Below are 23,617 nucleotides of genomic sequence, written 5' to 3' on the forward strand. Positions count from 1 at the left end.
GAACTGATCAGAGGTTTGACGAGAATTGGGAGAATAACCAAGGGGAATAGTGCGAAGAGTGAAGAAGAGAAGTGCGCAGGTCGGAGGTCGTCGTGGGAGTTGCTGGTACGGACTTGAAGGCATGGTTCTAATTAGGTGCAGGGGGTTACCGAGTGACTGAGAAGATGAGCTGTAATTTCGAGTTGAACAAGAGAACAAGCCGCATACTATCATTACTGCCAGCTTCAATTTAAGGCTATCGACAAGCTCCAAAATCATGCCTGGTGCGCCGCTATCGGCGACAGTGATTCACGGCCTCGCGTGTGAAGCTATTCGGAAATCCTTAGGATGATACACCCTAAGTTTACCTAAGACTCTTTGTTTACATAACAAACAGCTCAGGCACACAGGCCATCATCCAGAATATTCCATCGCGCACATTTGTTGTTTTTCTGCATCTGCACAAACATTGCAAACTTCGATTCTCTTCATCTGCACCACCTTCGCGACTCGTCGGCCCCCGTGCTCAAGATGACGATGAACAACGCCTTTGGGACCCCCTCGTCCTTCAGCACCCCCTCTCAGCGTGAGAGAGATCTCGCCGATGAGCTCAAGGGCGCAAAGGAGGAGATCCAGGCCAAGAATCAACGTGAGCTAGAGCTTCTTTCTCAGCTCCTGGAGGCCAAGACTTGTCTCCTTCAGACTTCGCAGCAGCGAGAGCAGCGCCTCACAACCCAGTTCCAAAAGGTCAAGGCCGACCTCGAGACTACTCAGCAGCACGAAAAGACTCTTACCGCCCAGTTGGAGAAGTGGAAGTCTGACTGTGAAAAAGCCCAGACGCGCGAGAAGGATACAGCCACGCAGGTTCAGTTGCTCAAGAAGACCCTCGACGCAACGAGGGAGCGTGAGGGGCTCGCCAACGCGGACCTGGCCAAGATCAAGGCGGAACTCGGACTTTCCAAGACCCGTGAGAAGAACCTCAACATCGAGATTGAACAGCTCAAGCAGGACCTGGAGGCAAACAACGGACAGGCCCAGACTCCTGGCTTCAAGCGGGCTAGGACGGATTCATGGGGACCTCCAGCCCACACCCCAACGTCTTCGAAGAGGGGAGGAAGAGGAGGTGCTCACGGTCAATTCAGAACCCAGTGATCGACCGACTCTGGCGTTCTTCTCTCGATTTTCTCAGGAGTATGGCGCAGGGCAACCCAGAAAAGGCACACATATGTTGAACTTTGGAAGAATAAGGGCATGGCATGGTAAATCATCAGGAATTGGCGAACCAAGCGAAAGCCAGATGTGGTTTTTAAATGTGTGAGAATATGAGGGACCGGGAGATGGCAGAGAACTGGCCAAGTTGGGAGATTTGATGTCACACATCATGTAATGTACAAGGAATTTGAAGGTCGATTTGCCCTCCCACTCTGAAGTTGTCGCGTATTGGACTGATACAAGCCCCTATTCTGTGAATGCCTGTTGAAAGGATCTAGCTGAACCCTAACCCAGCCCACTCAAGACGACCACAGGCAGAGAACTCAGGTGCAACACACCAGCCCAGGTGATGGGATCCGACAAGATGGCACGGAAGTTCTTGAACCCAACGCTGACCTCCCGGCTTCCTGCTTCAAAGGAAAGGTACTTCTTGACCAGCATTGACTGAAGGATGCACATAAAGACAAAGATAAAGATGGCAGGATTCCATTTCTTCGTCTTTCGGACTTTGGTGACAACCTCGCATGGCTTCTTGATTGTGACTGCGCTTCTCGAGGCAAGACTTGCGAATACGGTGCCCCCAAGAAGAAGAGAGTTGGAAGCAACATCGGTCCAGGAGGCTTCAGGTCGGATGTGACGTGCCGCAACGAGAAATGCAACGACAAAGTGATCCACAGCTATGCGTGCCATGGTAAACAGCGCCCTAGCAGTCTGCTGTGAGGATTTGCAGCTGATAGGGATAGTGTTTGAGCAAACTCGCAGTTGGTTCACGGCGCAGGCCGCTACAGCTAACCGCCCAGCCTCTGAGACGGTCAAGATGTTGAAAACCAAGAGGGCTAGGGCCACGAGAAAGGTTGTGATATTCTCGCACATCACCTGCAGATGCCTCTTTGCTGGAGTTTCGTCAAGGTACAGCTTCTCGCCTGATGCTGCAACAGCATCCTTGGCCGAGTAATAGTGTGCCAATCTTGCAAAGGCCTGGAATAGGGGCAAGCTGACCCCCATTGACGAGAGGATTGTCTCTCGATCAACATAATCAGTCAACTTGGTGATTCTGTGAGCCCAGAGCCCCGCCAAAAGTATCCCAACCTGGAGATACTGACTTCCCCACGGAGTTGATCTCGATGAACCGTAGGGAAGCGCTATCCCTGTGATAATGGCGCCTGTGAGACCGATTGCCGCGGCCACCAATCCGTTGATCGATATGAGGCCTATCTCTGAAGCTCTCAGAGGCCGATCAAGGTACAACCCGTAGAGAAACAAGGCCGAGAGAAGTGTAACGCCGCAAGCAGCTCCAAGCATCGTATGCGCCACAGGCACCATGAACCGGCAGAAGTAGGTGACCCTGTATTGCACTAGATGAACTCGAATGACCCCTAACCATTTCAAGTTGCGAAATGCGCTATAAAGCGAGTAGAAGCCGAAAAGCATCACCGCCAGCACCCAAACCCAGTCAGCAAGGTTGAACGGGTCTGTGAGAACATGCGTAACAGTGTAGAAAGCACATCCCACCCGGCAAAAGATGAGGATTGATGTTGATGCCAAAGACACGCAAAACATCAGCCTGGACGTATGTGGATGATAGCCAATGGTCTTGAGAATCATCACCGATCCTGGCCCAATGTCGCCTACCAGAGAGGCAAAGTATATGTATAGCGGCTTGATCTGATGGACCGGCGGCGATATGAGGATGTTCGATGTGGCGGCAAGGCATAACAGGTGGTGAACGAAGAGCTCGGGGGAGAAGAGTCGGGCAACGGGTAGCTCGTTGGACCATACAACAAGCTGCGAGACAACGCAGATCTGGCCAGATGTGCTCAGGGGCTGGTAAACTCCCCAAGTTGTCGTATGTATTGCCTGTACACAGGCCGGTAACGAGACAAAGAGGCCAATGATCATCCGAACGATCATGATCAGATATGGATTGAGCTTCCGTACAATGTCTTCGCGCTCGAGTCGTTTATACACGTCGGGTGCCCATTTGCGGAGTAGGTAGTCAACAACAACAAAGACATGCCAGTATGCAACGCTGGACATGCAGAAGCAGCACAATATGACTGGGCCGCTCAAGTGTTCCATCGAGGCGGCATTCGATGCGATGTTGTCTTTATGTGCAAAGTCCATTCTCTCGTGATACAGCTGGCGTTTTGGCCTGTCCTCAACTCAGAATTAGCTTTCGCTTGTAATTCATCATCGGGCCTGTCCTGCATGAAGCCCGGTACGTATGTCCTATAAACTCTGTGAACTGCCCACACATGTTCGCGGGGCTTCCCCTTTGTCGTCAACATCGTAAATATGGTACCCAAGGAACATGATGACTCTGCTGGAGCAGTTCCGGTGGTCGTCCAGACCCTTCAGGTCAACAACCTCAGGAAGGTGGGCATCCTGGTGGTGATGAACACAGTCGCCCTTGTTCAAGCATTTGACGCAACGTGCATCTGCGTCACTCTTCCAGTAAGTCCCTCCGTCGTTTCTGAGCCACTTCTCACCTTATTAGGCCCTCGCAAAAGAACTCGATGCCTCCTTTTCCGAAAGTCTGAGCATGGGCTCAGTGTTTCTCCTCGCAACAGCCATATCCCAACCCATCTTTGCCGAACTCGCCCACGTCATCGGTCGAAGACCAGCATACATTGCCTCCCTAACCATCTTCATATCGGGGACGATTCTATGCGGCGCAGCTCGAAACAGTCTGATGCTCCTGGCAGGCCGGGCAGTACAGGGAATTGGCTCTGGAGGGCCACAAGCATTGTCAGGCATGATATTGGCTGACCTCTTCCCGATCCGCGAACGATCTCGATGGGTGGCGTATCAGAATGTGTCATGGGCTCTTGGAACAATTGCTGGGCCCCTTGTTGGAGGTGCCTTTGTTGACAATGTGGATTCGAACTGGGTAGGTTTATGAAATCGCGGGAATCAACATGCTAACAACAGCAGAGATGGATCTTTTGGTGCACCCTTCCTTTCCTCGGCGGCAGCTTCGTTGGCTGCATCTTCATGCTCGGGTACGACAGCCACCAGCGTAATTGGCGACTCATCAAGGATCTCGACTGGATCGGTATCCTTTTGTTTGCAATATCCTCGGTTTCTATCCTCCTGCCGTTGACCTGGGGCGGTTCCCGGTTCCCATGGAAATCGGCTCAAGTTCTCGTTCCCATTGGGGTCTCGATCGTCAGCTTTGTGGCTTTAGGGGCATATGAGAGGGTAGCAAAGAAGCCCATGTTCCGGCAAAGCCTATTTCGAAACCGTTCAACCATCTTGCAGTTCATCAACGCCATGATTCATGGCATCATCATGTGGATGGTCTTGTACTATCTTGCCGTCTTCTTCCTTGGTGTCAAAGGCAAGTCGCCTCTGATGACCGGGGTATGGGCCCTTCCTGCGACTGTGACCGTCGCGCCGGTGGCTGCCGTCGTGGGAATAGTTGCATACAAGACGGGCCAATATCAAGGCTTCATGATAGGTGGCTGGGGCCTTCTCGTCGCCATCCTTGGCGCCATGACTGTCCTAGACCAAGACACAACAACCCATACCACCCTCATAATTATCCTATTGCTAGGGATAGCAATGGGCTTGCTGATCCCAGTCATGTCGATCGGTGTTCAGGCCACAGTCGAGGAGGGTGATGTTGGGCATGCCATTAGCATGATATATGCCCTACGAACTATGGGTCAGTGCCTCGGTATTGCCATAGGGATCACCGTCTTTTCCAGCCAGCTAAAGACGGAGCTGAAGAGCATGAACCAGGACACGGATCACGCCAACAACGCCATGAAACTTATCAAGGTCTCCATCGAGCAGGGGGGATTCGGCCACGAGAGAATGACTGAGGCCGTTGTCATGGCTCTGAAGCATCTCTGGGCGACAGGGAGTGCATTGGCCGGCCTGGCATTCATCCTGGGACTCTTTGCAAGATGTCCTAAGCTTCCAAAGAACCCAGAGAATCACGTTGAGCAATCCACTGGATTCCCTGCAACCCCGATAGGCCGAGTCTGTGCAGTTTTGATAACCAGGGATATTCGCAGCCGGAGCCAAGTTTGAACCCGAGAGAGTATACGAGTATCTTCGGGCAGGCTGGCCGACTTCTCCGACGTGTATCTGGTTTAGCTCAGCAACTAGCTAAGCTTCGACGTCCCGAGCTCACGGAAATCACACCTTCTGTTGGAGCCCAAGGGAGGCCGGGATCATTTTCAAATGTGTCGATCGAAAGTACCGAGGGCCTGTAGCATGCATGCTCATTAGAAAGGAAATCACGTCCCTTGACACGGAACCAACAACTCCGGCGTTCCGAACCCAACAGCTGGGTCGGAACCCTGGATGTCACCTCGCTCCTCACTTTACCGAGCGACGAGATAGAGGAGATCCAATCACGGTATCAGGTGAACCCCGGAGAATTCGCCAATTCGTAAGTGCCAGGCAGCAATAACAGCCCGCGGTCATCGGGTTTGGCTCCGACAGCGGGGGTCATGGGTGCGACGTTTGGGTTGTGAATCGGACCAGGGAGGCGAGGAGGATTGGGGGTCCTGGTAATGCCAGGGTAATGATTCAGTCGGGGTTGATTATTTGTTTGATTTTTGAATTGATTATTATTTGACGGTAGCAGGAAACGGTCGGCTATGTGGTTGGCTGTGGCTTTCTTGTTTCTGCACGTCGTACACCGTTGTGGACAGTTGGTGTTGAGGTTGTTGGGCGATGCGACAACAACAATAGACAGAGCTGACATTCGATTTTATCAGCTTGGCTTCGCAAGCACACTGTAGCGACTTGATTCCCTTTATTCCATCGTCAAGTACGAAAGCAGCCACCGTTTTGGCTTCATCAGGCCACCGTTAGCATCGCTTAAAGAAAAAAGATAAAATACCATAATAATTAAACGAGAAATGCTGGGCATCAACCCACGGCTACCTTGCTGGGCGGGCAATTTCATGGCTTCTAGAAGACACCCATGACCCAGCCACGTCAAGGGTTGCCCGGCGCCGGAAGACCCTCCGCGGGCTGGCTCGAGTCAAGCATTGGGGCTTTCATTTGGCAACCATTGGCGCAACCAGGGAATCAGATGAATCGAGTTGATGGGGGTCATGGCGCGCACGTGTGAGGGTGTTTGGATGCCGGGGCGGCCGTGGCAGCGGGGAGCACCATCGAGATGCTAAAAGGTTGACCGAGCGGATGCCTCCTTGGGCTTTGGAGTCTTTTAGTGCGACGTTTGCGATGTGAGATGGGATGCAAGGTCAATGATTGTACAGAGTACTTGGTGTTGGAGTTGAAGTTGGGGCGTGAAACTGAAGCAGGTGCGAACGGGAGGCGTTCCTACTGATCCAATGTCAAGTCCAGAGGCATGTACCGCGTCGTTCCTTCCAGAGGCGTCAATCAACCATCGCATCTTGCACCAACGCTCTGACTCAAAGTATCCTCCTACACATCAAATCAACCAGTTTCATGATATCGTCCGAGGCTTATTGAGCCCTTAATTCACCACTCAAAAGGTCCCGGATCTCATCCGCGTCCAGCCACAGAAGCCGACAAGGTCCCGTGATGGCGGGTGACGGTCCGTGGCGCGTCCGCCCGCACAGCAAGACGCCTCGTCAGGGCCTAAACGCACCTTGAACCATTCAGCATTCAACTAGGCGCGCTAGCCAAACGTCACGTTGTCTCTCGGGCTGTCAAACTTGGCTGACAATGCATTGGCAGCTGAAGTTGCGGGTATTGTTGCATCGCCTTGAGATACTTGTACCGCAGCATCGCGAGTGTCGACTGGAGCCGATGACGACAATGCCCAAATGTGGCATCATCTCGAGCGGGGGAAATGGACCCTCTGTCGATTCTCACACTTGTCAGAAATACCCTCAAACGGCCAGAGAGGTCCGGTGACGCTTGACAAGGTGTGCCCATGGCAGACGGCTGTGGGGTAAGTTGGTACGCCATGGCATTGGTCGTCGATTCGAGCCTGTTTAATTACTCGGTTCACTCCTGGAGATGGCCTCAATAGGTACGTATGTCTGCCCATGTCACGTCAAGGCGAGTGCGAGGGGTCAACCTGTTTGTAAAGAATTGCAGCAGTCTGAGCTGACGATGGCCTCGCTAGACAATAAACCGCTGATCACCACCGTACCTGCATTATGCACGATGCCGAGTCTACGAGGCCCGAGATGGTCTGCCTGTTACTTGATTGCGGCCAACAGCTTGACGAGACGGGACCTTCAAGCGCGAGCCCGCCATGATTCCAGAAACAACGCTTTGACAATCTCGTTATCTAGTATCTCGTCCCTCATCTCACCACATCCCACGCACGTCTCAGCCCCCAACCATACCGAAATCATCCCGCGCGGGAAGTCCCTGCTCGGCGGCCATTCCTGATAGATCAATCGGCAATGTCAACGGCTGGTCATGGCGTTTCTTCGGTCCTCTGCCTCGTACGTTGGAGATGTGCCATCTGTCAACCGACATGTTCGTGCAGAGCCTTGAAGTCCGGAATCGGCTCCGCATGGCACGAGAGCTGCAAGAAATCTGCGCGACGTGTTGGCCATCGACATTTACTCTTTAAGGGTCACTCAAGATCGGGGTCAAGCCGGATCCGCAGCTGGGAATCCCTTGATCCCTTGATGCATCGTGTACCTGTGCTCTCTGGTTCCGCTCATTCCTCTTTCGTGTATGATCCCTGATAGATACCAACATGACCCTCGGTCAGCTCAATCATCACGCCAGTTTATCGTCACTGATCCTTCAGCTGGCCTGCAAAACCCCAGAGCCAAGACGAACCCAGCATCGCTGTCTTCTCCGCATCAGATCACGCTGCGGAGTGCCTCTGTCGTTCCGCGGTATTTGATTCTGGGCTTGAACTAGATGTATCTTGACAGCGGTCAATTACCTATGGCTTGACTGGAGTCACCATACCGTCAATATTAACGTCGATATTACCGATAAATAGAATTAATCAACATTTAATGATTAATTTATCAATTTCCTCTTTCCGCCAACCTTTGTCAGTCGATTGACCCCAACACAACTACCGCCTCCCAACGCACCAATCTCCAACAAATCACCACAACTGCTGTCACTCACCACACAAACGCCCTGTCGCACAATGTGGCACTCCATTACGACGCATTCAAATCACATTTCATCTACAGCGAGGGGTTGACGAGAATAGAACAAAGGTGCACAAGAATGGCTGTGTGGCCCCCACTCTCTTTGTATCTCGACGTTTCACATGCGCGAGATTTGCAAAAGGTGTGTCCATGATATTGCGAAACGGTGACTATCTTACAGATACAGTTGTTTACTGGTGGGCGCTGGCGGTTGGTAACCGCTGGCTGGTCATGCGGCAATGTGATTAGCCAGCCAGCCTAGCTGAGGTTGCCAAGCTGACAGCGACATCGGATATCAGCCTCAGTGTTGCGTTGCGTTGCAGATCACTTCACTAGGGCTTTGTATCTTTTGCAGAACCTCCAATCCTCTTGTGCTTTCTCGGGTCCTTTCGACTCATGGTCCTTTGGTCCCTGGTTCCCCTTCCACCCTCCCAGAACCCCTTGCCTTTTCTTCCAATGACACTCCTTCCGCAGAAGCCGCAGGCCTCGACGGAGTAGTTTTGTTCACGGCTACACCACCCACAGATCATCCGGTTCGCCCATTCGTTGATATGATCAGACTCCTTGTCATGGCAACGATCACAAGGGAAAACACGGCTGCAGCACGAGAAGCGGAACCACCGGTACGACTTGCGGTAGTGCGGGCATGCTCCCCGGCCGGGCAACGGATCTCCTGCGTGCAAGCCAAGCTTCTCCTGTTTCCGGCGCGGACCTGTGGCCGGCGGGGGAAGGGAGCCGGGTGTGATGAAGAGGAACTTGACTTCGGGAATCTTGAAGGTGAAGTGACCGTGACAGTCCCGGCAGACGTTTGTTACCGTCGAACCTCTGACCGAGACGAGGCCGGAGCTAGGTGTCGAACATCTTGCGCAAGTTGGGATAAAGGTGCTTGGTAGCATATCTGCCACCTTGCAGCCGGCAAGATCAAGGAAGCCTGCCCTAGACGAATGCTCGTGAACCAGCGTAGGCCGGAACTTGACGGCAAACGGAGTGGCACACTTTTTGCAGCTCGACGTCTTTTCAACATCAGGCTTTAGGCCCGAGACCTCGTTGACCGTTCTGCATCGATCACACTTGACGGTGATGCCCAGGATCGAAATCTGCAGAATCTCGATATTGTGCAGTTCGATGGAGGGAAACGAAACCATGGTACCGCGCTCGGGGGTTTCACCCGGCACGGGAGGGTGCTCCTCCTCCAGAGAGACGCCACCGTCGCCGGCATTATCAGAATCAGAGCTCTCCTCCGAATCTTCTCCATAGGCGTAACTCCACTCGGGAGGTCGAGGGATGACCTGGATGTGGCTGGTGTCTGTTTTTGAGTCGGCCTCCTCTGCATCGTTTTGAGCTTGGGGTGCCGATTGAGCTGCCTCAGCCTTGAGTGCTTCAGCTTGAGCCTCAGCTTGAGCCTGAGCTTGGGCTTGTGCCTGGGCCTGTTTGGCGAGCTTGTAAAGGTTTTGTGCGAGGTAATTAATATGGCTCATAAGAGTCATCTGAGGTTTGGCCGCCGCAGTTTCGCAGAAGAGGTCCTCCACCGGCTCTGCGTCCTCGGACTCAACATTATTGAGTTGGATGCGGAGGTTCTGCAGGGGATAGAGTATTGGGATAATCAAGTGAAGACTTCTGACAGACTGCAGCCCCGGTGGCAGTTCTGACCGCCTCTGTGGCTCAAGGGGAAGAGTATAGACGATACCATCAGGTGAGCGACGATACTCTTGTGTCCGCTTCATCCGCGCCTCAAGCTGTCGGACTTCTTGAGCCCTGCGCTCCTTGGCGGCGGCGATTTCATCTTTTGTGTAAGACGGTTCTGGAACATACGGTAGAGGCGCAGGCTTTGGTGCAGATTTTGCGGGCTGAACTGGTTCGGGCTCGGGCTCGGGCTCTGTCTTGGCCTCTTGTGCATCCAAATGTCTCATGTCTCTAAAGGTCACGAGCTTGACTGTCTCGGCCTTTTGCTCAGACAGGAACTTTTCCAGATTCTTGTCCAACTCGCGCGTGTGAGCTAGAAGAGTAGCCTGCGGTCTCTCCTCAACAAGCTTGTCCCATCCTCTCTCAATGTTGATACCGAAACCCCTGGGGATGTCCTTGTTCTTAACATACAACACCGGCATCTCATCCGGATACGCCTGCGGGATGCGGACATCACACTGGAGATGGGCCAGCTCAAAGGGAAAGTCGGGATCCGAGGGTTTGATGTTGAAGACGAGCGAAGTTGCGCCGTCCGGGGCGGTAGACTCTTTGGGAGAGTACCTCCGGCGGAGCTGCTCGATCTGATACGTCCTCGGGTCCTGGGCCTGCGACTCTGGCACGGGTTTGGGGACGACTCGAGATGAGGAGGCCTCAGCCACAGCCTGTTTACGGGACTGGGGTGATGCTTGGTTCTTTGTTGAGATCATGGTGGGTGTAAGAGCTGAAGTTGGTGGAGTGTTGGTGGTAATGGTAAAGGTGTTGGTGGAAGTGAGTGACTCGAAGAACCCAAACGCCGTGCAAACAGATTAATTTCGTGTCGAGAGAATTGAATGTGAAGCTCTGCCTATGAGTTGACGATGGAGGCGAGGCGAGTTGAATGTTTTATCGTCATGTTGAAGATGGTTAAAGTGGCGAGCTTCCCCACAGACCAAGCTCCAAGTTTCCTTACGTGATCAAACGAATTTGGCAATTGGGAGTGAGTGACTCACAGCGCGTCATTCCGCCTGCCAAATTTGAGATTTTGGAATGTTCGACTCATGGGAAATCATTTTTGAGTCAGGAGTTGTTTGATACTAGTAGATGAGTCAATGTATTAAAGGAGCTGTGGTTGGACTGTTCTGAGCTATGGCGAATCAGGTGTGTTGGTCAACTCACATCCGAGCTGAGATGCGAGTTGTATAGAATGAGTATCCAAGTTTTACAGTGTTCTTGTCAACTTGGGCAGTGTTGAATGATGTACAGTTGATACAGATCACTCAAGTTGCCCATTCGAAAGGAAGGGCAACGTCTGTAAATCCATCCCCTGAATGATGCGGCGCCGTTTCCTGACCGTTTCAAGAACCAACGGCGCACATACCAATAGTTCCATGCCAGATCTTCACAAGCAAGCAAACAAAGGCGTCTCCGTCCCCTTCAGGGGCAGATTGCGAAGTCCAAGAGGCTTGTGCTTATGCGTAGCCTGTCAGACAAGCTAGGCACGCGGGCAATCATGTCGAGACAAACGGAGAAACACAGATAGGCTGGGGTAAATGTTTGTTGTACTCGAGAGTGTGTCCTCCACAGGACATGAGTACAAGCACAAGCACAAGCACAAGCACAAGCACATTGTCGATCGAGTTTACGCGCGGTTTGCGTGCAGGGCAGTGTATTGTACCTACTTTGACTATGCTCGGCGACGGCGGCTTACAGTGCAGTGCAGCGGCAGTACTCGATGCACGAAGCCGCCGGGAAGCCGCCCGCCTGGGATCCATGACCCGTGAGGAAGAGGGTGGATGTGATTGGAGAGAGGTAAGGAGAGATGAGAGATGAGAAAACATGCCACCTTTCTTTGGGGGTGAGTCACGGGGGTGTTGTGCCTCGCGGGGCTGTGGCTGACAAGATCGACGGGAGTGTAGACAGGGTGTTTGACAGGGGGTGTAGATGTTGAGATCTATCACCAGTTTTTTTGATGACGAGAAAAGTGATGGGTGCCAAGGGTGACGACGATGCCCAAGTAGATATTGAAACAGGCTGAAAGCAATCACATTTGAATCACACGATGAGGAGACAATCAAAAGGAATGAGGACCTCTCGTTATAGATACAAACAATACGAGGCGGCGCTGTCGTGGCACCAGGGGAAAAGCCCATCAATCAAAACGTGATGTCCCTCTAAGAAAAGTAAAAATGTCGATTAATCGAATTGACAATATACAAACAATGAATGAAATGAGTGACAACTTGACAGCCCTGCAAGCCATGGTTGGGGTTAGGCCGCCACGTCTTGGAGCACAAAGAAAGCCATCTAGTGGGATGACACCCCCGAGGGATGGGGTTTCTTTGTATGATAGGATAGGAAGAATAAAGACGATTAATTCTCCTTTTTCTTTTTTTTCTAAAACAGGGACAAGATATTTTCTCGTGGTGGTGTGGGATCTATGCCAACTCAGCAAAAACCACGAGCAGATGACCTGCGGCCTCTGTTTCTGGCCGGCAGGTGCAATAGCACGGCCATTAAGACAAGAGGCCCTCTGTAAAAAGTAGTGGGCGGTGAGGCCCGGGAACCCGGTGCGGGTGCTTGCATCCCCGGCAGTGATGGATGCCAGATTAATTTAATCTGCAGAGATTATTTTATTATTATTTTATTCTTTATTTTTATTCCATCATTATTAATAATATTATTCGACGTTTTTCTTACCGTTGGACATATTCGGGGCTGAGGCTTTGGATGCCTTGTCCTAGTTTTACTGACCGCTACTACACCCACATTCTAACCTATCCACACATGAGCACGTATCTCGTCTCTATCAAATAATCTTTTGCAAATATCTCTCAACAATTAAATTCCATTTATTCTCTATTTATCCGATCAATTTATGCCATGCTGATACAGCACAGCATAGCACCAGATGCTCATGCATCTAGCATGCACGCCATCGTCGCCCGCATGGTTAAAAGGCGTTGACTCACTCACATGCTCCCCCCAGCCATTTTACTCTCATAAACGTCGGTGAGGATGCGTCTTTCAGCTGACGGGCCGTTTCCGGTGTTTGAGTGTGTGTGGCGAGGCTGCCTGCTTGCTGTTCGCCGAGTGATACTCAACGAGAGAAGACGGTGAAGGGTCAAATCTCATGCCCGTCGTCTTTTTATTTTTATTTTCTCTTCCTGGTCACGCCTCTCTCTCTTCAACGTCTTAGAGCTTAACAGCACAGCGAGTGTTGAAGCACAACTCAACACCATGATACCATTCCCCACGTCAACAGACCCCAAATCATCCGCCTCGATTGCCGTGCACTCTGATTGACCCAGTTGTCTCAGTTTCAGTCCCTGACCATTTCAGGGTCCGAGTACTTGTCTCTCACTAGATCCCATGATGGCAGACCGTCGGCCCATCGGGGCGTGGCTAAACCTCCTTCACAAGAAAAAATAAATTTGTAAAAAAAAGTCCATGTGAATACCCTCATCGCGTGAGGTCGCACGTCACCTCGGCTCCAACTTCCCTGTGCTGGTCCTTTCTGCCGGGGCCTTGACCCGTAAAAATCAGGGTCTTGATGCCCAAGATCTTGATTCTCACATGCAATGAGATCTGGCCATGTCATCACCGCCATCATCATGTCCGTGACTGCCGTGACTGCCATGATGAATACGTCAGCATCGCCCATGTCAACCGACAAAGATTCTTTTCACATTTTATCCATCAACACTTTATCCATAAGCATATCGTACCTTGACCGTCATAAACTCATCCCGAAACGGTTTATTCAAATACTCACACCTGATTGGCTATCGTATTCTTCGCTTCCTTTGCGTGCGTAGTAATTTCGCTTTCGTCGCATTCAGAGCCGCTGGCCGCGCAACTCCACACTCTGCCGTGGACATCGACCAACCAACGCCTTGTAATTCGCCGTCAGCTTGGGGATAGCCTCAGCCTTGGCGGCAGTTTGCTCGCTTTGAACCCGACAAGATGCGTGGCCTATGTAATGAACAGTGTATATAGAATCATGGCCATGGAGATGTAGTTACAGATCAATACCAGATCAGAATCCAATTCACAGATCAACCGTAACAATTTGATTCAACAAGCCTACCAAAATGGCCGACAAAGAGTCTATATGGATGTACAACCCATCCTTTGCCCTCGCCATCATCGGTACTATCGTATACAGCATCATCTTTCTTGTCATCTCCTACCTCACCCTCATCAAGTATCGAGCTTGGTTCTTCATTGTCGTTGTCATCGGCTCTGCCATTGAGGTCGCAGCCTATGTCCTTCGGGCATATTCAGCCAAGAACCAGTCCGAGATAGTGAGTTATCCATCCGTCTCTCTTCTCTTCTAACATCTTAGGGCCCCTTTGTTAATACCCTCACCTTTACCGTGCTCGCCCCCGTCTTCATTGCAGCCGGCAACTACCTCCTCATCAGCCGTCTCATCCTTGCCGTACTTCCTCCATCGCGCCACCGAATTCTCAAGATCCCGGGACGACGCCTCACACCCATCTTTGTCGCTTGTGATGTCGTCGCCTTTCTCGTCCAGGGCAGTGGGTCTGGCATCGCAAGTTCCGACAACTGGCAGGGTCAGATGGAAAAGATTGGCCGAAACATCCTCATTGGAGGTCTAGCATTCCAGCTCGTTGCCTTTTCTCTCTTCCTCTGCGTGTTTCGTCGGTTCCACGTCCTGGCGAATCGGATGGCTGTCGATGGTGCCCCTAACGGCTGGCAAAAGGTGGTGTTGGCGGTATATGTATCCAGCTGCCTGATCATGGTAAGTCGTCTGCACATCTGGCAAATCCCTGACAACATCCACTGACGGAAAAGGTCCGATGCATCTACCGGGTCTGTGAATTCGCCGAAGGAATGAACGGTTACGCGTTCCGAAACGAGTGGCTATTCTGGGTTTTTGAAAGCTTGCCCATGATCGGTGCCATTGGCATCTTTTGCATCTATCACCCAAGCCGCTATCTTGGAAGGGATGGTGCGCGTCGCAAAGCTGTTGGTTCTCAGGACAGTGTTGAATTCGTTGAGAGACGATGAGGGTGATCTGGTAGTAGTTCAAGTATCGTTATCCGATGGGAGTTTGGATCCCATAGATGGTGTTTTTTCTAGGAAGATAATAGGGAGGATGTTTCGACAGGAGCTTGGTCTGTATCTGAGTGCCTAAATAGAGTTAGCTGGGCTTGAGTCAGAATACATAAAGATAGACTTACCTTTCCACCAACGACAAAGTGTCCGTCTCGGACAGAGTCGCTGTTCCCCTGCTTAAGAGAAAGGGCTCCCAGACTTCAGCATCTTTATCAAACGAGTAGTTCAGGCTCTTGACAAGCTTAACTGGCCACTCTGCATATTCTTGATACTCAGCCGGAAGTCGCCCCTGGATCTCTTCAATCCACACTTTCGCCATGGCCCTTCTACAGTCATAACCATGTCTACCGATTCCAGTCTTGCCAAACTCGTCGATTGCCTTCTTGCTCATCACAAAGTCGAGAACAAGAGTATGCATAATGACCAGTTGAGAAACGTAATTCTGAGGGTCGACAAAGTGGGAAAAGTCGTTGCTGGTAAGGTCCCCTAATATGTCATAAAAGAAGGACAGTTCACGATAACCTGAAAGTCAGCAAGGCCTTGCAAAAGGTGGGATTCATACTTTCTGCCGGGTCTATAGCTGCCAGGCTCGCTATCTTTTCCATATGTGCGAGATAACGCAGCTCTGGGACACTCTTACAAAAGGGTGCAATTCTCCTCACGCTCGCGCAAAACTGGTTGGCGATGAGGGCATCGAGGTAATGTACGGTATCGTCCTGCTGGGCAAGTACCTTTATCTTTTCGTAATAGCTGGATCTCGCAAACGTCTTGAAGATGGTCTGCTCCAGATCTCCCACCCCGTAGCCAACAAGCCAGCCTAAACAATGAGCTTAGGTTAACAGGACCAGGGGGAAACTTACAGCCTCGAACCATTGTTAGAAAGTCGACCATGCCATCGGCCATGTAGGATGACTGAAAGGTCAGGACAAGCATGGCAGCGAATGCAGCTTCACCCCCCGATTTTGAGATGTTGGGTTTCGAGAGATGGCTGTTGAGCTCCCTGATTGCCGTGACTCGATGTTTCAAGGCAACTTTGTTGTAGTCAGTTGGCGTCAGAAGACCAAGATGTGATGCCCCGAGACCAAGCATAGCGTGTAGCAGAAACTCGTACTTTATCCAGTCAGCACTGATCTAGGACCTAACTCTCGCTCGACATACCTCGTGTGAAAGCTTTGAGGCCTGTTGCCACACAGTAAACCCATCAATAGGAAGAGGGGGGTACGCTTCAAACAGAAAGTGTCGAAAAAAGTTCATGTCGTTAGCATCATACATGGTTGGGGTTGTTCGTAACGGCCGGGCCACGCTAGATGATTGACTTCGATTCTGCTTGCCGAGATACTCGCAAGGCAAGCCTAACCGTTGACATGAGCCGCATTGGGGAGTTACTTCATCACATTTGACCTTGCGCCTCTTGCAGCAGACGCAACCTGCTCGAGACTTGGTGTGTCCTTTTCTTGGCATTGGCTTTCGCTTGGTCAATGCCGTAGAAGCGCCAGTGGCAGGGGACCCGACCGAAGATTCCGACATGTTTACTATATATCTTTAAAAGGGTGAGCCATAGAATGCTACGAGTCAAATTAAGGTGTTGAAGTTAACGCCAAATCAGGTTGGATGTTGAAGGAAGAAGATCCATGTAAGCAGTTCTGGAATGGGACCAAGTTGCTCCGTGCCGTGCCTCAAACGAAATTAATCAGCCTCAGACTCATGACAACCTCAACTCATAACAAATTAGAGAACAGCTTCATTTATCCATGGATATCATCTGCTATAGCCTCATAGATTGATAAGCATTCATTCATGGCTCATCTACTCTAAAAGTCGTTGTCATCTCCTCCCGACACGATCACGTTGTTGACCTTCAACACCATGCGACATAATTGTGTCGCCAGCTGAAGCTGCTGCTTCTTGCCAATCAACGGGTCAATGACAAATGCATCCTTCATGTCGTTGTTGCCTCGTCCCATGCAGTCAACTCCCAGCTTTCCACGACCCTCGGCGCCAGCCTTGACCTGCTGACTCTTGACCTCAGCAAGAGTAGCAATAGGGTTGAGACCACTGTTCTCGGCCAGGGTCATGGGAACAGTGTCGAGAGCCTCAGAAAAGGCGCGCATGGCGTACTGCTCAAGGCCAGGAGTCTTGACAGCCTCATCCTCGACAGCCAGAGAGCAGGCAATCTCGGCAGCACCACCACCGTACACAACTCGGTTATCGCGGACAAGGTTTCGCACCACGCAGAGGGCATCGTGCAGAGATCGCTTAGCCTCATCGATAATCTAGTTACTGTTAGCATACCGCAAGATTCAGCCATCAACATCACATACCATCTTGTTGCTGCCGCGGACAAAGACAGTCACGGCACGGGTGTTGGCACACTCCTCAATAACCAGCATCTTCTCTCGTGTTGTGCCGAAAGACATCTCTCGCACAACACCGGCAGTACCCAGCTTCTCCGCGGTAAGATCCTCGAATCGAGGAACTATTCGGCCGTTGGTGGCAATGGCAATCAGCTCAATCTCAGGTCCACCCACCCATCGAACAGCGGGCAGCTCGTTCTGGAGGAGGAGATGGTTGGCCTCATCATCAAAACCCCACTGGCAGATTGCCAGGTTGGCACCTGTATCCTTGATCTGCTGGATCATCTCGATAAACTTGTCCTTCTCGTAGTTTTGCAGCTTCTTGAACTCCTCGACGCTGGTGATGTCGAGGTGGTGCTTGGTCTTGGGCTTGGGGGGCTCAAAGGCGCAAGTAAGGATGGCAATCTTGGCGTCGTGCACTTCCGAGGGCATCTGGGGGTGAGAGAAGTCCTTGTCGATAATGACACCCTTGACGAGGAGGGTATCCTCGAGGGCACCTCCGACCTTGCCATCAACCTTGATCAGCTCGAAGTCGACGTCTTTTCGCTCGAGATCGGCAACGGAGAGGACAGCGTCAACAGCGATATTGGCAAACTGGTCGTGGGCCTTGGACACAATCTTGCTTCCCAGACTGGTTCGTGCAACCTTGACAAGGTTGGACGTCTCCTCACGCGAGAAGTCGATCGTATCCGAGATCTTGTCAAGCTCGGCAACAGCGATATCGCAGGCCTGGTCGTAACCGTCGGCGATTCGGATGGGGTGGATGCCCTTGTCGATCAGGTCGGCGGCCTGCTCCAGAAGAGCACCAGCGAGGACAACGACACCGGTGGTACCATCACCAATCTCATCATCCTGCGACTTGGACAGCTCAACTAATAGCTTGGCAACGTGGTTGGTAATCTCCATCTGTTGTAGGATGGTGGCACCATCGTTCGTCACGGTAATGTCTCCGTCAGGCGAGATGAGGATCTTGTCGAGTCCACGAGGACCAAGAGAGGTCTTGATAATGTTTGCGACGGTACGGGCGGCGAGGATGTGGTTCTTGACGGCTTCGTTGCCAAACTGGCGCTTCTTCTTCCCCTGACTGCGAGACGTTAGGCGGGCAATGTTGAGGGGACTGGCGGACATACTCTCTGACGACGATGAAGGGCCTACCCTGCTCATCCTTCATAACGGCCGCTATCACTGTCAGCTGGGAACCATGGCGAAAGGTGGTCTTGCGCAAGTACCGTTCGACACATCCAAATCTGTCCCTCGTTAGCTACCCCTCGCCCCTCGTGTCGTTTAGTGAAAATGTGCGGGACTCACTCAACGAATCCATCTTGACTGTGGGTTGTCCACCCGTGGGGAGCTGTATCGGCTATAAAAGAGACGATTACGGCGAAATCAAAAAGTCCCCCGGAATATCGTGACAACCTGGAGCTTCTGTCGCTTTCTTGAAGGGCCCGAATTTTTTGGAAGATTGGGGTTGCCTTGCGTTGCACACCGATCGGACGCGGGGGAAGAAAAGTCCGATCCAGGGGCTTCAGGTTGTGAATTGCCAGGCTCTCACCCCGCCACGCCAGGCTTCGACGTTCGGTGTGACTTCATTCCACCCCACTACAGCTGTGCCCCGCCATTCGTCGGCATCATCTACGATATTGCAACTTTAACATCCCAACATTGCCCGTCGGAACTCTATTGTATTTCAGTTCCTAATTCTTGTTGACCTAAAGAGTCGACTCTTGAACCTTTCTTCCTTCGAAAATCAACACACAACAACAACATAGCACACAACAACATTACAACCACCATCAACAACATCTGACTCGAACGACTACACAATGTCCCGCCATCGCATTGTCCACACGTTCAATGCGAACGACATCGTATCCGAATTCGACGGCGATGATTACGAAGAAGAAGAGGATGAGCTCAGCCCTGAGGATCGTCAGGCCATGGACAATGGAACTGCCCAAGTCCGCACAGCGCTTGGAACCGAAGCAAACAAGGTCACCAAGACTCAGATCGAGGAAGCCCTATGGCATTACTACTACGACGTTGACAAGTCAGTCACGTATCTGATCAAGACATTCATCGCCCCTGCCCCAAAGCCAGCCAAGAAAGCCCCAGAAGGTATGTCTGCGTCTTTTTACACTTCACAGCACCTCTTAAGGATTGGAGCAGACCACGGGCGTCTGTCAAATGGATACACCTTGGGCATCGACACTCCACGAGCCAACCCAGTCCCTTCTTGGTATTTCGACGACATGCCGTGGTGCAATACACCCCAAGACCGCCAGACCATCTTTATCGAGCCGGATCGTCCTCGAGGCGGGTTGCTAGGAGGTTCAGAGGAGCCTCCAAAAATGTCAAAACTTCAAGCTCTAGCAGCTGCGAGGAAGCGAAAGAACGAGGAGAAGAAGGAACACGAGAGAGTGACCAAGGGCATCAAGACGCTCTCTATTGCCGACCAGAAAGAAAACAAAGCACCACGACGTCAGGCTCTCAAACCACCTACGATCACTCCGGTTGAAAAGCCTGTGGAGCCTGAACCTGTGTCTGTACCTCAGCCTGAGCCAGAACCCGCCAAAGAAGACTTTTACAAGAAGCTTCTCGCCGAAATGCCCATCATTCCTCCTCGAGCCCGCCCGTCTGCCTTTGCTCAGACACTCTGTGGATCTGCTCCGGCCAAACCCCAACAACCCGAATTCTTTCCAATGCCATACACACGCTCCCCCTTCTTCAACGCCAAAGCCTTCGCCGAGCCCAGTCCAGATCAGGTTGTGCTTGCGGCTCAGGCGAAAGGTTCGAACTTTACAAGGACAAAGTAATGGGCTAATCTAATTCCATTCAGCGGGGAAGAAGCCAGTCAAGGCTCCAGCTGCCAAGAAATCTCAAAAAGAGAAGGACGTTTCTGGGGTTGAAAAGGATGTTGCCGAGCTTAAAATTGTTGAGGCGGCACCACCCAAGAGTAAGGGACTTGATGTACTCAAGGAGTTTGAAAATAGTGTCAACAAGAGGAGTATCAGTTTTGTCGTTGTTGGTAAGTTCTCTCTCCGTACCTACATGAGCCCTCCTAACGATCTAGGCCACGTCGACGCTGGAAAGAGTACACTCATGGGCCGGCTATTACTGGAACTCAAGTTTGTCGAAAAGCACACCATTGATCGGTATCGAAGGCAGGCCGAAAAGTCTGGCAAGCAGTCTTTTGCTCTTGCATGGGTCATGGACCAGAGAAGTGAGGAGCGAGAGCGCGGCGTAACCATCGACATCGCCACAAACCACTTTGAGACGGAAAAGACAAACTTTACCATTCTCGACGCTCCAGGACACCGAGACTTTGTACCCAACATGATTGCTGGAGCCAGTCAAGCAGACTTTGCCATCCTGGTCATTGACGCAAACACTGGAGCTTACGAGAGGGGCTTGAAGGGGCAGACACGAGAGCATGTGTTACTTCTACGGAGTCTGGGTGTTCAACGACTGGTCATTGCCATCAACAAGCTAGATATGGTTGGATGGTCACAGGAGCGGTTTGATGAGATTACACAGCAAGTCACTGGTTTCTTGACTGGCCTCGGCTTTCAGGGCAAGAACGTTACATTTGTTCCAATTTCTGGTCTCAATGGCGACAACCTCGTCCGTCGAACAGAAGCCACGGCTGCATCTTGGTACACTGGGCCTACCTTGATTGATGCCCTCGAAGATTCGGAGCCCTCCACAACGCGAGCTCTCAAGAAGCCTTTCCGGATGTCCATCTCTGAAGTGTTTCGATCTCAACTAGGTACGACAACGATAGCTGGGCGTATCGACTCGGGATCTATTCAAGTGGGCGATGCTCTTCTGGTTCAACCAAGCGGAGAAGAGGCATACATCAAGTCCATCATGGTGGACTCGGATATGCAAGACTGGGCGGTTGCTGGACAAAGCGTCAGTATCGCTCTGACAAACATCGACCCCATCCACATTCGAGTCGGTGACATGCTCTGCCACACAGCAGACCCCATCAACTGCAGCGACACATTTACCATGAAGGCCATGGCATTTGATCATCTCATGCCCATGCCTGTGGACCTCCACCGAGGAAGACTGCATTCGGCTGGCCAGATTTTGTCCATTACAGCAACCCTCGACAAGGCGAGTGGAGCAATCATCAAGAAGAAGCCCAGAGTTGTTCAGCCTGGTGGTGTTGCACGAGTTGTCATCAAGCTGGCAGCAAAGGTTCCCCTGGAGCCAGGACAGAGAGTTGTGATACGGAGTGGTGGCGAGACTGTTGCGGCTGGACTATTAGAGTGATCTCAGTAGTTGAATCAAACTTGTCAATTTCCCACAGTTTCGTTCAGTGTTGCATGTTAAAGCCGCAAGCAAGCTAAGATCGAGATGAATACACACATGCGCCTCAGAGCCAATACAAGTCCCATATCTCTCTCCCATTTTTTGTCATTCTCAATGACATTCCGTCGGCCACAATATCATAAAACGCAATAGCAAACATATGAATTACCATTCAATGCCTATCTCTGCAAGTTTGGGACTGGAGTATAATTCAGGGGCATTGTCACAAAGCACCCAATCATTCACCTGACACTTGATTTAGTTACGACGAGAGTCAAGGATTAAATATACTAAGATAGATTAAGAAATGTGCTCAAGTATCACTAGTCGTACATAGAACTATTATTACGTCAACCCTTAGTCGAGGAAACCCTTCTTGCCATCACCATCAGCATCCTTGAGAGGGTTCAATCGGTCAATCAGCGAGGGCTTGCGAGCAGTGGTGGTGGTGCCAGCGCTGGAGGTGTTGTGCATATCGACACCAGAATCAGGTCGAGCCTAGGCATGTTAGTTTCATCATGTCGAGGAAGTCGGTGTACTTACATGAGACCTGTTCATAGGGTCGTTGCTGAGAGCACCAGTCTTAGTCTGACTATAGTCAGTGCCTGCGGTGGTAGAACCGAAACCAGTGCCAGCACCAATTCCTGTAGTGCCTAGACCGACACCAGTGGAAGTGCCAGTGGTCTTGGGGCGAGAAGCAAGGCCACCAGTAGCAGCTCCAGCGGTAGCACCTCCGGCAGTGGCAGCTCCAAGGCCACGGCTCTTGTGAGACTTGCCAAGACCGCGAGACTCCTCATCACTGGAGCTGGAAGAGCTAGAGCTAGAACCACGGCGGTCCTTGTGGCCAAGACCATGGCGGCTCTTGCGAGTAGCGGCAGTGCCAGCAGCGCCAACAGCAGCGCCACCAAGGACGCCCTCAGTGGTACGGCTCATTCCATGACCCTCCCGGCCAGAGTAAAGACCGGATCCCTCACCAGTCTGGCCAAGACCAGCTCCCTCTCGACCGTGGGTAAGATTCTCTCCATAGTTGTCACCGTGACCGTGCAAGTGCATGCTCTTGTCGGCATCGAGCTGCTCCCTCTGCAGTTCCTTCCTGTAGGGCTTAGGGCAACCTTCAAACTCAGTCAACTTCTGAGCAGCCTTCTGAGCAAGACCACCTCGTTCAGTGGTGAACTCATCCAAGGTCTTGGTGGGAAGGACGGAAGTTCCATGGTGCACAGCAGCAGCATGGTGAGTCTCATGAATAGGAATGGTGGTGTGGACGACATGAGGCTGAATGGTCTCCTTCTGGATGACAGGCTGAACATGTTCGTGAACATGGTGATGAATACGCTCGCCAGTTACAACAGGAGCAGTAGTGGAAGAGTGGGTAGTGCTGTGAGTCTCGCTAGTGTCTCTGAACTTGGCAGCCTCTCGGTCAAGAGTAGCACGGGTATCTTGCTCGTTTCCATGATGGAAAGTCTTGTGCTCGACGGGGATGAGGTTGTGGTGGTGTTGCTCAGCGCTGAAATTGTTAGTTTATGAGATTTCACTCATATAAAGTAAAACTTACAGAGTCTCCTTGTGAGCGATGGGCTGAATAGTTGTGTGATGGTGCTCCTGGTGAACCTCCTTATCGAGAGCAGTAGTCACGTTCTCATGTCGGTGGGGGCGGACATGCTCCTCGACAACATGAGGCCGGACATCCTCGTCGACAGTGGTCTTGTGCTTTCCATCGTTGGAGAGGAAGCTAGAGACGGCTTGCTTTGCCTTATCCATTCTGAGTTTGTGCGAGTTAGGTGGTTGTGTTGGTGGTGATTGTGATAGTTGTGATGGTGATGGTGATGATGATGAAATACAGCAACGGTAGAGGCACAGTCATGATTAAATAGCTGTGAGTATGCCTCCGACACATCCGCCTCTTCATCATGTCTAACATCATGGACGTCATCT

At 51.6% G+C, this 23,617-nt stretch overlaps 9 protein-coding genes across 9 annotated transcripts; 4 read left to right on the forward strand and 5 right to left on the reverse strand.

Annotated features, from left to right (window-relative positions):
* Positions 1 to 256: 256 nt before the first annotated feature.
* NECHADRAFT_76738 (uncharacterized protein) lies at positions 257 to 1,131 on the forward strand (the record flags this gene model as incomplete). The annotated part of the gene is made up of 2 exons (XM_003046121.1): positions 257 to 263; positions 377 to 1,131. The coding sequence occupies 2 exons, from the start codon at positions 257 to 259 to the stop codon at positions 1,129 to 1,131; spliced, it is 762 nt and encodes a 253-aa protein (XP_003046167.1).
* A 345-nt stretch (positions 1,132 to 1,476) lies between these two features.
* On the reverse strand, positions 1,477 to 3,270 carry NECHADRAFT_34067 (uncharacterized protein; the record flags this gene model as incomplete). The annotated part of the gene is made up of 3 exons (XM_003046701.1): positions 1,477 to 2,663; positions 2,743 to 2,755; positions 2,800 to 3,270. 3 exons carry the CDS (start codon positions 3,268 to 3,270, stop codon positions 1,477 to 1,479), a joined length of 1,671 nt encoding a protein of 556 aa, XP_003046747.1.
* A 315-nt stretch (positions 3,271 to 3,585) lies between these two features.
* On the forward strand, positions 3,586 to 5,229 carry NECHADRAFT_32449 (uncharacterized protein; the record flags this gene model as incomplete). The annotated part of the gene is made up of 3 exons (XM_003046122.1): positions 3,586 to 3,645; positions 3,689 to 4,081; positions 4,126 to 5,229. The coding sequence occupies 3 exons, from the start codon at positions 3,586 to 3,588 to the stop codon at positions 5,227 to 5,229; spliced, it is 1,557 nt and encodes a 518-aa protein (XP_003046168.1).
* A 3,345-nt stretch (positions 5,230 to 8,574) lies between these two features.
* On the reverse strand, positions 8,575 to 10,663 carry NECHADRAFT_91254 (uncharacterized protein; the record flags this gene model as incomplete). Its single annotated transcript, XM_003046702.1, has 2 exons — positions 8,575 to 8,600; positions 8,632 to 10,663. 2 exons carry the CDS (start codon positions 10,661 to 10,663, stop codon positions 8,575 to 8,577), a joined length of 2,058 nt encoding a protein of 685 aa, XP_003046748.1.
* A 3,321-nt stretch (positions 10,664 to 13,984) lies between these two features.
* NECHADRAFT_66702 (uncharacterized protein) lies at positions 13,985 to 14,966 on the forward strand (the record flags this gene model as incomplete). The annotated part of the gene is made up of 3 exons (XM_003046123.1): positions 13,985 to 14,239; positions 14,281 to 14,697; positions 14,751 to 14,966. The coding sequence occupies exons 1-3, from the start codon at positions 14,027 to 14,029 to the stop codon at positions 14,964 to 14,966; spliced, it is 846 nt and encodes a 281-aa protein (XP_003046169.1). The 5' UTR covers positions 13,985 to 14,026.
* A 123-nt stretch (positions 14,967 to 15,089) lies between these two features.
* On the reverse strand, positions 15,090 to 16,563 carry NECHADRAFT_99340 (uncharacterized protein; the record flags this gene model as incomplete). Its single annotated transcript, XM_003046703.1, has 5 exons — positions 16,173 to 16,563; positions 15,875 to 16,124; positions 15,655 to 15,831; positions 15,140 to 15,500; positions 15,090 to 15,108 (listed from the first exon to the last, which is right to left on the reverse strand). The coding sequence occupies exons 1-5, from the start codon at positions 16,539 to 16,541 to the stop codon at positions 15,090 to 15,092; spliced, it is 1,176 nt and encodes a 391-aa protein (XP_003046749.1). The 5' UTR covers positions 16,542 to 16,563.
* A 220-nt stretch (positions 16,564 to 16,783) lies between these two features.
* NECHADRAFT_58465 (uncharacterized protein) lies at positions 16,784 to 18,791 on the reverse strand. The gene is made up of 5 exons (XM_003046704.1): positions 18,677 to 18,791; positions 18,598 to 18,615; positions 18,499 to 18,547; positions 17,336 to 18,452; positions 16,784 to 17,287 (listed from the first exon to the last, which is right to left on the reverse strand). Exons 1-5 carry the CDS (start codon positions 18,687 to 18,689, stop codon positions 16,826 to 16,828), a joined length of 1,659 nt encoding a protein of 552 aa, XP_003046750.1. The 5' UTR covers positions 18,690 to 18,791; the 3' UTR covers positions 16,784 to 16,825.
* A 400-nt stretch (positions 18,792 to 19,191) lies between these two features.
* On the forward strand, positions 19,192 to 21,646 carry NECHADRAFT_99342 (uncharacterized protein; the record flags this gene model as incomplete). Its single annotated transcript, XM_003046124.1, has 3 exons — positions 19,192 to 19,483; positions 19,535 to 20,155; positions 20,205 to 21,646. The coding sequence occupies 3 exons, from the start codon at positions 19,192 to 19,194 to the stop codon at positions 21,644 to 21,646; spliced, it is 2,355 nt and encodes a 784-aa protein (XP_003046170.1).
* Positions 21,647 to 22,042: 396 nt separating this feature from the next.
* Positions 22,043 to 23,443, reverse strand: NECHADRAFT_91258 (uncharacterized protein; the record flags this gene model as incomplete). The annotated part of the gene is made up of 4 exons (XM_003046705.1): positions 22,043 to 22,183; positions 22,229 to 22,683; positions 22,720 to 23,189; positions 23,238 to 23,443. 4 exons carry the CDS (start codon positions 23,441 to 23,443, stop codon positions 22,043 to 22,045), a joined length of 1,272 nt encoding a protein of 423 aa, XP_003046751.1.
* Positions 23,444 to 23,617: the final 174 nt, after the last annotated feature.

Source organism: Fusarium vanettenii, assembly GCF_000151355.1.
Source record: "Fusarium vanettenii 77-13-4 chromosome 2 genomic scaffold NECHAsca_18_chr2_1_0, whole genome shotgun sequence".
Classification (NCBI taxonomy): Eukaryota; Fungi; Ascomycota; class Sordariomycetes; order Hypocreales; family Nectriaceae; genus Fusarium; species Fusarium vanettenii.

What these genes read in the sequence shown, in the direction of transcription:
- NECHADRAFT_58465 (XM_003046704.1), bottom strand. An exon ending in CCCTTCATCGTCGTCAGAGA is followed by an intron (nt 18,453 to 18,498) that starts GTATGTCCGCCA and finishes AACGTCTCGCAG; the next exon opens with TCAGGGGAAGAAGAAGCGCC. An exon ending in TCCGCGGCAGCAACAAGATG is followed by an intron (nt 17,288 to 17,335) that starts GTATGTGATGTT and finishes AACAGTAACTAG; the next exon opens with ATTATCGATGAGGCTAAGCG.